The 12,467-nt window shown below is 39.7% G+C and overlaps 1 protein-coding gene across 1 annotated transcript; it reads right to left on the reverse strand.

Annotated features, from left to right (window-relative positions):
• Positions 1 to 4,136: 4,136 nt before the first annotated feature.
• On the reverse strand, positions 4,137 to 7,166 carry LOC131795179 (uncharacterized). Its single transcript, XM_059112745.2, has 6 exons — positions 6,960 to 7,166; positions 6,405 to 6,465; positions 5,924 to 6,187; positions 5,354 to 5,509; positions 4,362 to 4,515; positions 4,137 to 4,203 (listed from the first exon to the last, which is right to left on the reverse strand). The coding sequence occupies exons 1-6, from the start codon at positions 7,164 to 7,166 to the stop codon at positions 4,137 to 4,139; spliced, it is 909 nt and encodes a 302-aa protein (XP_058968728.2).
• Positions 7,167 to 12,467: the final 5,301 nt, after the last annotated feature.

Raw genomic sequence — 12,467 nt, forward strand, 5'->3', positions numbered from 1 at the left:
AGAAAACCTTTTTTGGCTGTGATAAAGCTAAAAACAGCTCAATTCAGCGGCAAACAAGTGGAAAAATGTTTTTGGTGAGATAAATGTGAAAAAGACGTAATTTAGTCGTATGGGGGCCTAAGACTCAGTCTTTAGTAGGATCGAACTGTAAACAGCGTTAATTTAGCGACAAACAAACAAAAACATATTTTCGGTGTCACAAAGCTAAAAAAAGCGTAGCTTAGCAATAAAAAAAGAAAAACGGTGCTTTTCATGAGATCAAGCCCAGAACAGCCCAATTAGCTGCAAACAAACAAATACATGTTTTCGGTGCTAAAAAGGTGACAAAAGCAAAACTTGGCCACAAAAGTCACCAAAACGTTGTATTTAGTGAGATACAGCTAAAATCAGCGTGATTCATTCACGATGGCTCCTCTCAATCACATGCACAAGGGTCACTGTTCCTACTTCACCATTTTAAAGATGGCAGCAGGTAGCTCGACCATTATCCTGCCTCTCCCACCAAATTAGCCATGTGACCAGATTACTTCGACTAACACGACCAAATTGACCGCCTCGGTCAACACAGTCGACAGAACTGTCTCGTCCGACACGTTTGACGGAACTGCTAAAACACTTCTAAAGCTAGTAGAGCTCATAACCAGAAATCACGGACATTTTGCGCCGGTGTCACAGCAGATTTGGAACCCCCCGCGGATTTGGACTCCCCTGTCCATATATACGTTAGCGGATATGGATCCACCTTCGCAGATTTGGACCCCCTCTACCAAACTTTCCTTTTGAGCATCGTTTGTATCGTATTTGGTAACTGATTCTATTTGCAAGCTTTCTGTCGATGTTATTTTCAATCACAACACAACATTCCTCAATAAAGGTGCAGAAAAACAGCCATTTCGTTTCAATTCTGCCGCATTTATTATAGCGAGTGGTACAGTATACGCAAGAATTAGATGCGAACAAATTACTGCATTCGAATTATCGAAATTGTTACAAAAGATCTTTGCTTCTTCTGATGCGAATCAACATTGATACGAAACGTCATGACAATAGTGGAGACTATCGCGTCCAGTCACAAAAACAAGTCAGTCTGGTGTTCTAAAATAATAGCCCTCTTATTGAATCTAGTAGTGTTCGACTATCGCGGAAAAGGTTCAAAAACGACTTTTTTCCAAACATTAAACTAAATGCTTGCTCATTTTCCCTCGGTCGAAAGAAACATTTACAGCTGCCAGTTCGTATGCATTAACGATACGAATGTTTTGAATTAAAAACATACTTTAGTACGCACTGGAAAGTAAAGTATCATCTATTTTTACTAGAACGATAAGGATGATGTTTTCACTCAGTTTTGTTGCGCCGGGAGGTCCATATGTCTACGTCCTAAAAAAAGTGGGGACTATTACATCGAACTCAATCTTACTTTCTAATTACTTTCTAATTTTAACGGAAAGACGAAAGACTGCTTTCGAAGCGGAAAAGCGGCAAAGTAAGTACTTAATGCCTGTTTTAAAGGTGCTATATTCCAAGGCTTGTCTTTAGCCGACCGTTTCACCTCTTATTTATTTTCTCATAGGAGATAGAGTACCTCATCAAGTGGAAAGGATGGCCCATGTCATCATGTACCTGGGAGCCTGCCCTCCATCTATCTGTTACCACAACAACATAATTTTTCAGTTCATGCCAAAATGTAAAGAAAGCTTAAAAAAGTTGAAGTTAATATAGTTCCTTTAGAACAAGACATGCTTTTTAGTTGACCTCCAGTATTTTAAACACCTTGTCTTTTTATTATAAGAATAATAAACATAAGCTGAACAATTAGTTAATTTGTTAAGATCGTTTTAAACGAATTTTTTTTGTCCTAATAAATCTGTTTTCTGAATTCCTTCTAGACTTTATAAAAAGCCTCCACAGCCCTCAGAAAGTGAAATTGCCTCAGCATTTAATGGCTTTTATCAGGCAGTCAAGTCACCTTTAAAATCAAATGCTGTCAAAGTGCAGCACACTTGCAAAGTTAACATAGAGCGTGATGTCTATCGATATTTTTTTAATTACAAAGGAATATCGTCAAGGGATTCTAAATACACCATGCTCAGCTTAGAGGATTTTAACAAGCTGTCTCCACCCTATTATTGGTGGTATGTATCTGGACCCTCATGGCCAGGGAAAGGCCTATGATTTTCCTTTAAAGATGAAAGCTTACCTTGAAAATGCTAACACGTCAACATTTTCATTCTCGACAGGATTATTTAACCGAACAAAGCATTTGTGAAAAAGACTTGTTACAGAAGTGTGTTTCAAAGCTGGACTCCAAAGAATATACGACAGTGGGTGGGTAGTGCGTTGTGTTTTTGATCTGAAGCAAAAGTGTCTATTAAGGTGTAGGAGGGATCTTCTCGTGAGGGAGAGGAGGAGGAGCGGTGGGAGGGATGGGTGTCCAGCGCTAGCAACCTTCTGACGTTTGTAGATGGGGGCTAAGTGCACTCCAGTCACTCCAGGATCCTCCCCCCCTCCCCCCTTGCGGCTGCACACTAGCTTAAAAGATGTTCTTGGGACCTATATCAACTCAGAAAGTGTGCTTTGTTACTTAAGTGCATTACGGAATTTCAAGGAGCTAGCGTATCAGTTTCGTCGTAACATTCCAATGGATCAGCTACCAGGCAAGTATCCCAGGAGTCTGTCTTTATTTTTATCACTCTAATGATTACATGCAGGTGAGATTGGGAGACTCAAAGTTCGGTTACCAACATAAAAAAAACTGGGACAAAGTTACAGAGACAAGATACCCATCGGTTAAACGTATTCGTAGGTGAAAACATAATAAAAATGGACGCAGCAGTCTATAACACGGCATGCGATTTAGAGCGCTTTTCCATTGAGTGTCGTAAAATCAAAACCAAAGTTATCCAGACGACCGGTCAGAAGAAAGGAAAAAACCTCAAGAGCCAATCCCGACGATAAAGACGAGATTGGTTTTAGTTTTGCATATGATTGGTTGAGAGAATGGTGCGAGTTTTCTGGACCAATCACAAAGCGATCTCGGATTACTCTCCACTCTCAATCGTAAATTGCTTTAATACACCGTCGAAGTACAAGCATGATCCATTAGCTGTCCAGTTGGAGCTGAAAACCAATTACGTTCTAGAATTTTGATATCGGTTTGATTACAGATGAAAACATTATGTTAAACTGAAAGGTAACCCTTTGTGCGAATGTCCTTTCTGATCACAGAGACAGTGCATAGGCGTGCTGATTGTTATTGGGGCAAAAATTGCCGAACTCAGAGGACTAAACCACTTCATGCAAGGTAAGATTCTTGTTGGCAATAGTCATGCTAAGTTATGCTCTCATTTCAGTGTCTGGTTGGAGGACAAAGTGTTGATATTCAGCGAACTCTGTGTTCTTTTTGTTTTCAGTCGCTTCAATTACATTTGCGAACAGACAAGATTTACATAGCTGAGATTATCTCCATCAGCAAGAGGTTTGCCTTGCAGTTTGCCAGTAACTATTACAATAAATAATGCATGGTGCATCATGGACCACACTAATCAAATTGCAAACATATCCCAGCATACTTTTTCAAACTGATATTGTCTTCGAAATACCTCATTTGTGTGTTATTTAATGTTTATTTGAATAAAAAGAGATGAACAATTTTTACAAATTTGGTCAAAATTCACTAAGTAATTATCAAATATGACAATGCTACATACATATTTACAAAAGCTTTTAAAATGATGTTCCAAAAATCTTTGTTCCTTAAGACATAGTTGTTGATTTATTTCAGTGCTCACAAAAGTTTTCAAAAGACGATGAAATATAACAAACTCAAAGTTACAAACAACGCCCGGCTTTGAAGTTATTAAGCAATTAGAAAAATAGAAGACTTGGTTGCCCGCATTGACGATGATCTGTGGAATGTAAAAGAGAATCCGAGTCAATGTCACAATTTTAAGTCAAACGAAAGTACAGGTAGTACTACATTTAACACAATGCTAAATTATTGACAGGTTAATTTTTGGCATTTAATTTACTGAACAGCACTACTCTTACTTCCGTATATTGTCTTACTGGCAAACACCTTACGAGGTCTTACGACAATGTTTGAACTCAGGGAGCTTAAACATGCATTTTACAGTTTATATTTTTCCACGGGTAACAGTGCTCGCCATAATAAGATGTAGTGGGCGACGGTAAGGATATGGACTCTTTAGACAATTGGAAAAAAGATTGGGCGAGTACTTTGCAAAAGTACTAAAGCTGAAGGGTAGACTGGCAATTCTAAGCGGAAGATTTCACCACTTCGCACAGAAGTGGACTGTTAAATATGTGCAATCGTATTTTACAAGTTCTCTTCTTCATACCCTTTAGCTGACTTAGTGGAGGCTTTTGAATTTGATTCAACATTCATGGCTTTAAGATCCTTTGCTTTGACTGGAAAGTTTTCAACTTCAAGACATCCAGCGTTTTCCAATAGAGTGTCAAACCATGATGGTTGAAGGTCAAAATAATCTTTGCCTAGATAAAAGATAAATGAAGTTTTGTTTTATGATGGCAAGGCAGAGAATTTCGTTTCCACATACAGATACCTGAGATTTTTGCTTACTGAACCAAAAGTGGATTAATTTCAGCGAGACATTTATTCTAAACCGCCACAAAAACCGTAACCTTGAGCACTTGATAAGGGAGCAAGCTAACTCTTTTCAATTCAAGCTACCTCCTCCAAAAAAGGGTTGATCTTACTGGATAAGTCACGAGTCTTGAATGCAGCAGAAATCATGACAGTTTGAGCTTAAACAAAGTTGGAAGTAGAGATATGTGTTGGTTTTGTTACGCCTTTGGCTTTCTTGGAAAAGAAGTTCTCCTCAATACCGGAGGAATCTTTGTTATATTTGTATGATGTAACACCTCATTAAGTTGCTCATTTTATGAGAATCAGGCGAGTACATTGCAAAAGTAAAGCTGAAGGGTACATCGACAATTTTAATTAGCTTAACTGGTTCGTCACTCTCAGAAGACACTACTTCGCACAGATTTGGACCATCACTTATGTAGAATCGTATTTTACAAGTTTCCCTCTACAAACCTTTCTTCATGGCTTCAAGATCTTTTGTTTTAACTGGAACGTTTTCAACTTGAAGACATCCAGCGTTTTTTGATAGAGTGTCAAACCATGACGGTTGATGGTTAAAATAATCTTTGCCTGGATGAAAGATAATTAAAAAATCAAAGCCGATGGAAGCACATGTTATCAACCCTAAGCATTCAACTGTTTTGTGACTTGTAAGAACTTCACTGCTTTCGTGCAGATGTGGACTGTGGTGGAATCGTATTTTACAAGTTTCCTTCTTCGTACCTTTAGCTTGCACAGTGACGGCCCTAGAATTTGATTTAACATTCCTTATGACTTCAAGATCTTTTGCTGTGACTGGAAAGTTTTCAACTTTGAAACATCCACCGTTATTGGATGGAGTGTCAAACCATGATGGTTGAAAGTCAAAGTAAACTTTGCCTAGTTGAGAAAAAAAACGAAAAGAAAGAAGAAGAAATAAAAGTCAAACTGCATGGAAGAACTCTTAATAAAATCGAAGGATTATTGAAAAGTTGTCAGGGTAAAATTGTTCTTCTTGTCTTGAGGATGGAAAAGGTATTTACAAGTTATGCCTTTAGGAAAATGGGAAACGTGCTTTTAAGTTAGGCCCGTAAATGCTGACTTCGTTGAGTTTGAGTCATGTTTCATTTTCCATAGTTTGTCAAAGAACCGATTTATTTTCATTGATAGGTGATGCAGACCCCTCTTTCCTCTCCAATTACGTCCCCTAACGCTTTCCTGGAACATAAAATGAGTTCATAAAGACGAAGCCTTCGTATCAACCGCGTTGTCACCACTCGGTTGATACGACGCCATCCCACTTTACGTACTCACCATTAAACGTTTGTGGTTTGCTCCGGGACTCTTCTGCTTCTGTTTTACTCTTCTGGACAGTAAAATTAAGGTCCCCCTCGAGCTGGGAAATGTTCTTCCTTGCGTCCTGTAGCTTTTTGTTTATTGATGCCATGTGCTTGACAAAATCAGATTGAGTCGTTTGCACAGTTTGTTTTAGCTGGGACAGTTTTTCCTTAAGATCAGCAATGTCTTTGTCATTTCCAAAGAGAGTTTGCTTAAGAAAGCCAATGTCCTTCTCTTTAGCTGTTAAAACACAAATTAATATTCAAATTATTTATTATAAAAGTTTGGACAAATTCAAAGTCTGAGTGATAAAGTTAACCGGGAAAACGCAAAAGACGGAACTATCTATTACGGAACGAGAAGCAGGAGGGAGGGGGGATCGGCAACTCTTAGTTAAATGGGTCACTAGTGCGCGCGCACTTTTCTTTTCATGCATGCGTGACCACATAAAACTAACCGTTAATCTGTGTTTCAAGGTGGATGATTTTCTGTGTTAGTTGTTCCTTTTCTCTTGCAGACTGGAAAAAAAATTGCCAAAAATGTTACCTTTTTAATTAACGAAATAAGAAGAGAGCAAAAAAGCTGGGATACAAAACATTATCAACTTGCAATCCCGCGTGGAGATAGTGGAATATCTAAGAGTGGCGTCATAATCTAAGAATTTCATTTGCGCGCGCTTTTTCATCTCTCCACGAAGAAAAAGCTTTTTAAACTCAGTTACCTGAACGCCTTTAATGTAAAAAAGTTCCAGTTGCGTTAAATGTTTCGTCAATGTGGGACAGACTTTGAAATGAGCTACTTTTGGAGGAAACCGTTTTACAAATGAAATTAAGCAATTACGACCTATTTTCACAGCTTCTGTATTGAATCAGGTCTAGTTGCGCGTTTGTTATGAAAATGACTTTAGCTTCTTTTTTTCATGCTCTTTCGGATAACAAATTGTAACTTCTAAAACAACTAAACGTACTTTTTTTAACGAAAAAAAGGAGGTGTAATGATAGGAAACGCCCACCTCATTAGCCATGATTCGTGCCCCGTGTGAGGCCTCCAAAGGCTCATGATAATTCTCAGCAGAACGATTTGTGACATTGACTTCTTCATTAAATATTCTTGCAGAACAGGATTTCCTCACAGACACAGACTTGTCACCTGACTTGTTTTTGTTCATTTTGTAACTGATATCTTCATTAAAACAATTCGATAAACAAGAAAAATGCATTCTCTTTCACGGTGCTTTAGCATGAACCGAGCCCTTGATGCGAAACAAAGTTTCGATTTGTTTATGACTAGTTGCATGGTAACGTGTTTATGCCGTCACTTTATGACATCACGCCGGATTTAAGAGGCTGTCTCTCTTATTTCCACCCGGTCAATTTTGCGTCAAAAATAATTTTGTCTGTAACTCTGTTAGCAGAAAGACTTTACCTAGGAAAGAACTAAATTAGATTTGGTTTGATTCGAAATAATTTTCTGACTGCATTACGGGCCATAATTATTTCCCAGTCCGTAGGGACCGTCGCAACGTCTCGAAAATTGAAAAATAGGCATATTTTGTAACGCTGTAAAATATTTGATTCGCATAGTTAAGCCACAGAATTTATATCAGATTGCTTAAAAACCTTTCTAGTTTTCCAAGAAAGTTAGAATTTGCCCTCTCAACATATCTGAAAAGGCGAATTTTAGCATATTCTGACCACTAGAAATCGCCATCGGCCGATGGCCGTAAATAACCTTGATTTAGACGCTAAGTTTTGGGATTTGGGACCTGGTTGACGATTCTATCCTACACAGCCGTTAAGCTTAGACCTTTATAGGCAAAAATATGCAAAAATCCCTGTACGTTTTCGATTTTTCAAAAGTTATGACCGTTTGAATCAGCACATGTACGAGCATTGGCGATTTTTTCGCCTACACCAAAATCGAACCACTAGAGCAGATTTCGTCATAAATACAGCTTACCCGCTTTGCAGCCCGGCTTCATGGCTCACTTCAGAATTTTTCTAATAACCAAATTGGTGAAATCCATGATAACTTCAACAAATAGCTAGGTATTGCCTTCGAAAAGTAGGCGGCATCCATCGTGATTCGTGGTATCAAAACAAATGCCGGAATTGGACACATTTCGCGGTGAATCACCCATTTAACATCGTTGCAGAGCTGAATTTTTTCCAAAATCAGTTTATAAACTCTCCATGTCTGGAAGCTGAGGAAGAAATGAAGGTTTTAGGCTTCTGAAGAGAAGAAATAATCGCTTTAATTTAGATTCAGTTCGATGTTATACTGTTCTCACAAAGGTCCGCACAAAAGAGGAGACCGCTGATAGCTTGTGCCGTACGTTGTGCCATATGGTTTTGTTTTGTATCCCAAAGTAATATTTGGGCAGAAAAATTTTGGATGAAAAGAATAAATGCTTTTACCTGGAGTTTGATATCATATAATAAATAATCAATTTCAAATATCCTGAGCTTGCTTCTCTCGGTTCCGCGTCGATTGTGTCCACAGAACAGCAACCTGTCAATAGCCGGAGAAATCATGGGTTTATGTGAAATTTCAGATATTCCTCGCTTCCCAAACTGGTGAACTGGACTTTATGATTACTCCAGCAAATACCTCCAAAATTCAGTGGTCGGCAACTGTCGATACTCTTCTTTGACTCGTTGTTGCGAACTAAACTCGAAAACTAAAGCCATGTTTCGTGCTTAATGTCCCGTTGAAACTTTGGATTGCAGCTGCATTCTCTTCAAGAATCAGTCATAGAACTCCACTTTTAAGTCTATGTGTCGAAGTTTGGCGTTTTGGAATTTAAAGCTGAACGATTGCACTATCGCGCATAATAGAGGTCCACATTAATCATTGCGGGTGAACCCGCTGACCCTTTATTTTTTTTTTGGAAGGCCTGCAAGTGTAGTTTGGCATGCAAGTGCTTTTTCGAAACCAGAGAGGCTTCAGTCTGTAGCGAGTCTTCAGCGAGGTTGTTAAAGCTTTCATTGGACAGAGGATACGCATTGACGAAACGCCCAGTGAAGGGAACAACAGCTGCAGTAAGAATAGTAGACGAATCAAAGAACACTCTCTGTGTAAATAAGATTGAGCATTTTAGTAGCTTCCACAACTTCGAATATGGAGATATCGGTCTGAGAGTTTGGAAATGTTATGGCATCGGTAAAGGGAAGTACATTCCATATGACGTAATTTATATCAAGCACCAAGGTCAAACGTCCCTCCAAACCATAGAATCTCAAGGGTTTTATGATCCTCCTGAAAAACGTGTGGTCAAGCGTCGTTCAAAGGGCAGCAAGGAAACAGAGAGTACAACGCCATTGTTTGAATGCTCTGTGTTTGGATGTGTTGAAGTGTTCGAAACCTTTTCGCAGCTGGAGCTGCACCTGGATGTTGGAAAGCATACGATCAGCAGGTTAAAGCCAGTATGATGCAATCAAAAGGGACTGGGCCCTTAAGTTCTCGTCGATAGATACCGCTGGTATCGAGTGTTCGAGCTGTTCGTTAGATTCTAGTACACCACTCACTTCTCCCGTGGATACTTCGCCGCACTCGTCTTTACGAGTGTTTAAAGAATGGCTACTCCGTGTTCAGAGTGCAAGCGATTACGAATGCAAAGACTCCGAAAACAAAGTAACTCCCTAGAACTTGAAGGGTGATGGCTTATGCGGCTAGCAATTAAAATTTTGCCATTTTACCGCTAACGGTTAGTTTCTTTGCATTGTTTTAAAGTGAAATTTTTACGGTTAACTCTTTTTAACAACTAACGGCTAAAATTCGTCGATTTCATACGCGTGACAGCTTTTTTTCTGCTGTTTTACTTCGATTAAGTGCCTTCCTTCCAATAATCTTCCATTGTCTTTTAAGCCGAAATTTGAAAAAAGCATCGAGAGAGTACGAACATATCTTCGGACCTAGTAAGCCTCCTGTACATCTACACGGGAATTGCTGCGTTCTTCCGCAACCACTTCTTTTGTAAAGTCAGCGGGTTTAAATTCAAGTTTTTGAGGCATGTTTGAACTCTACCAACTAGCAACGAGATGGTTTTGTATTTGCTTGCTTTTGTTAACCTTACTGGATCCTGCAACGCTATGGTGGCGTTTTCAGTCGTGTTTGTGCTCATGGACGTTCACCTTAAGGGCTTAATGCGTCTTGTTGTACTGGAATGTGTAGGTCGTAAAAGAACAGAGGAAGGCTGCGGCTTTCTTGTCATTAGCGTCAGATTTGCATCGTGTATTGGACCAGTCATCATAGGTAAACAGTACTTTGTGGATAAGAGTAGTTTTTAGTCGACTGCTAGCCTTTTTTATTCAGAATGCTGCAAGACACACGCTTCTCCACCTGCTGGAGGATTTGAGACTAGTCGGGAAGAAGTTTGTTTTGCCTGGAGTCAAGCACTAGTAGTTAGGTGTGGGTGGGTTTACGATAGACACTTGTCTCTAAATTACCCTGAACCCCTCTAGACACATTTAAATCAAGAAAGGGCAAATGTCTATCCTTTTCACGTTCAAGGGTGAATTGGATCGACGGCTCTACTGAATTCAAATGCGACAAGAGGCGCTCCGCTTCATTTCCGGATACCGCAGAAATAACATCATCGACATATCGTTTCCAGAAAAAGGGTTTAACCGGTGAAGTGGCTAAGGCCCTTTGTTCCACGTCTTCCATTACCATGTTAGCAATGACAGCAGAAACAGGCGAACCCATAGCTGTACCAAAAACTTGTTGATAGTATGTGCCGTTATATGTAAATTGCGTGGTTTTGAGGCAAAAAGACAGCAGGTGAATAATATCCTCCACAGGCAAAGAAGTTCTTTGTCCTAGGGAAGCATCTTCTCTGAGTCTTTCCTCCGCAACCTTAACGGCAAGATCAACTGGGATTTTAGTGAAGAGCGAAACAACGTCGAAAGATACTAATTCTTCACAAGCGTCAAGAGTTTTATCTCTTATGAAATCCGTAAATTCGCAGGAATTTTTGACAGTGTAATCAGTATTCCCAACAACAGGCGACAAAATTCTCGCAAGATAACCAGAAATTGCATAAGTCGGAGAATTAACAAAAGAGACAATGGGTCTCAAAGGAATTCCCGGTTTATGAATTTTAGGTAAGCCATAAAAACGTGGACATAAGCCGTCACTACTGTATAACATTTTGTACGTAGAGTCACTAATTCTGCCAGCTTTTTTCAAATCAAGCAACATTTTGTTTAACTTTCTTTGAGTTTTACTGGTTGGATCAGAGTTTAAGACAGCATACGTACTCTTGTCATTGAGCAGAGACAAAGCTTTGTCGTGATATTGCTGTTTGTCCATAACCACAACACAATTACCCTTGTCAGCAGATAATACGAGCCTGTCCGGATCCTTTTTGAGAGTTATAAGCGCATTGAAAACATCCTTTTGAATGTTTTTGGGAGGAGGTTTAGCACGCCTGAGTACGCTACTTACTTCTGCTCTTACCAAATGCCTACGATCGTCGTCGAGTTGAGAGATACTCTCCTCAACAGCGGCGACAATTTCGGCGGTCGATATTTTGCGAGGAGCAATAGCAAACTTTAGACCCTTCTCTAAACCACTCCGTTCCAGCGCGGATAATTCCTTGGAGGAAAGGTTCATGACCCATTTATCTTTCAGAGATGAGCCTGAATTAACAGGAGACCTCTTACTGAGCAAGTGACGGAGTTTTCTGTCATGTTTCTCTCTCTGTTTGGTAAACGTCTGCAGTTCTTTCGAAATGCAAAACTCCTCGACCCAGGAAGTTTCGGAGTTGTTAATCAAAGCAGAGAGTTCACTGAGTGAACGAGAGAATAACGTACGTAACCGCAGTATAGTAACGCTCTTGATGAAAGGGAACCAGCGACTGGTTTTGCTGTTATTCCTTACATACAGGGTGTTACTGAACCCATCAAGAGAATTTTGCCACAACGTTAAAGTTGCTCAAAAACCTTTTCAGACTTTGGGGCATATTTTCGCCAAACCTAAGGATCCTGTCACGAAAGAACAACGAACCGACGCCATTTATTCTATTCCTTGCAATGACTGTGATAACGAATACATCGGACAGACCAAACGCCAGTTTGGTACACGGTTAAAAGAGCACCAAAAAGCGGTTTTTCTTTGCAAAAAGGAAAATTCAGCTTTATCGGAGCATACTTGCCTAACCAACCATACAATTGGGTGGGATAATTCTAAAATTATCACTACTAATCGGCGTTACCACCAGCGCCTTTGTTTGGAGGCTTGGCACATTAACTCCGCCCACGCTCCTTTAAATCGTGACGATGGCGGTCTGCTTCCTGACGCCTATTTACACCTCGTCAGAAAAAAGGCCGCTAATTAGTGATCATATAAAAGGACCTCTTGTTGCAGCGTTTAGATCACCCCTGATGAAGGCACTAGACAGGAGTGTCGAAACGTTGGGTCTATGAATTGTAACTTCTTCGGTTACATTCATTAAATCTGCAAACCAGTGTAGCTTCAAACTATGTCTGATTGTCCACCTGGTTGCCGTGTGAACTTT

Source organism: Pocillopora verrucosa, chromosome 2 (genome assembly GCF_036669915.1).
Source record: "Pocillopora verrucosa isolate sample1 chromosome 2, ASM3666991v2, whole genome shotgun sequence".
Taxonomy (NCBI): domain Eukaryota; kingdom Metazoa; phylum Cnidaria; class Anthozoa; order Scleractinia; family Pocilloporidae; genus Pocillopora; species Pocillopora verrucosa.

Coding starts and splice junctions, on each gene's coding strand:
- LOC131795179 (XM_059112745.2), bottom strand. CDS start 7,166: ATGCATTTTTCTTGTTTATCGAATTGTTTTAATGAAGATATCAGTTAC. Junction 6,466..6,959: donor CACGAATCATGGCTAATGAG/GTGGGCGTTTCC, acceptor TTTTTTTTCCAG/TCTGCAAGAGAAAAGGAACA. Junction 5,510..5,923: donor CAAACCACAAACGTTTAATG/GTGAGTACGTAA, acceptor TTTCTCAACTAG/GCAAAGTTTACTTTGACTTT.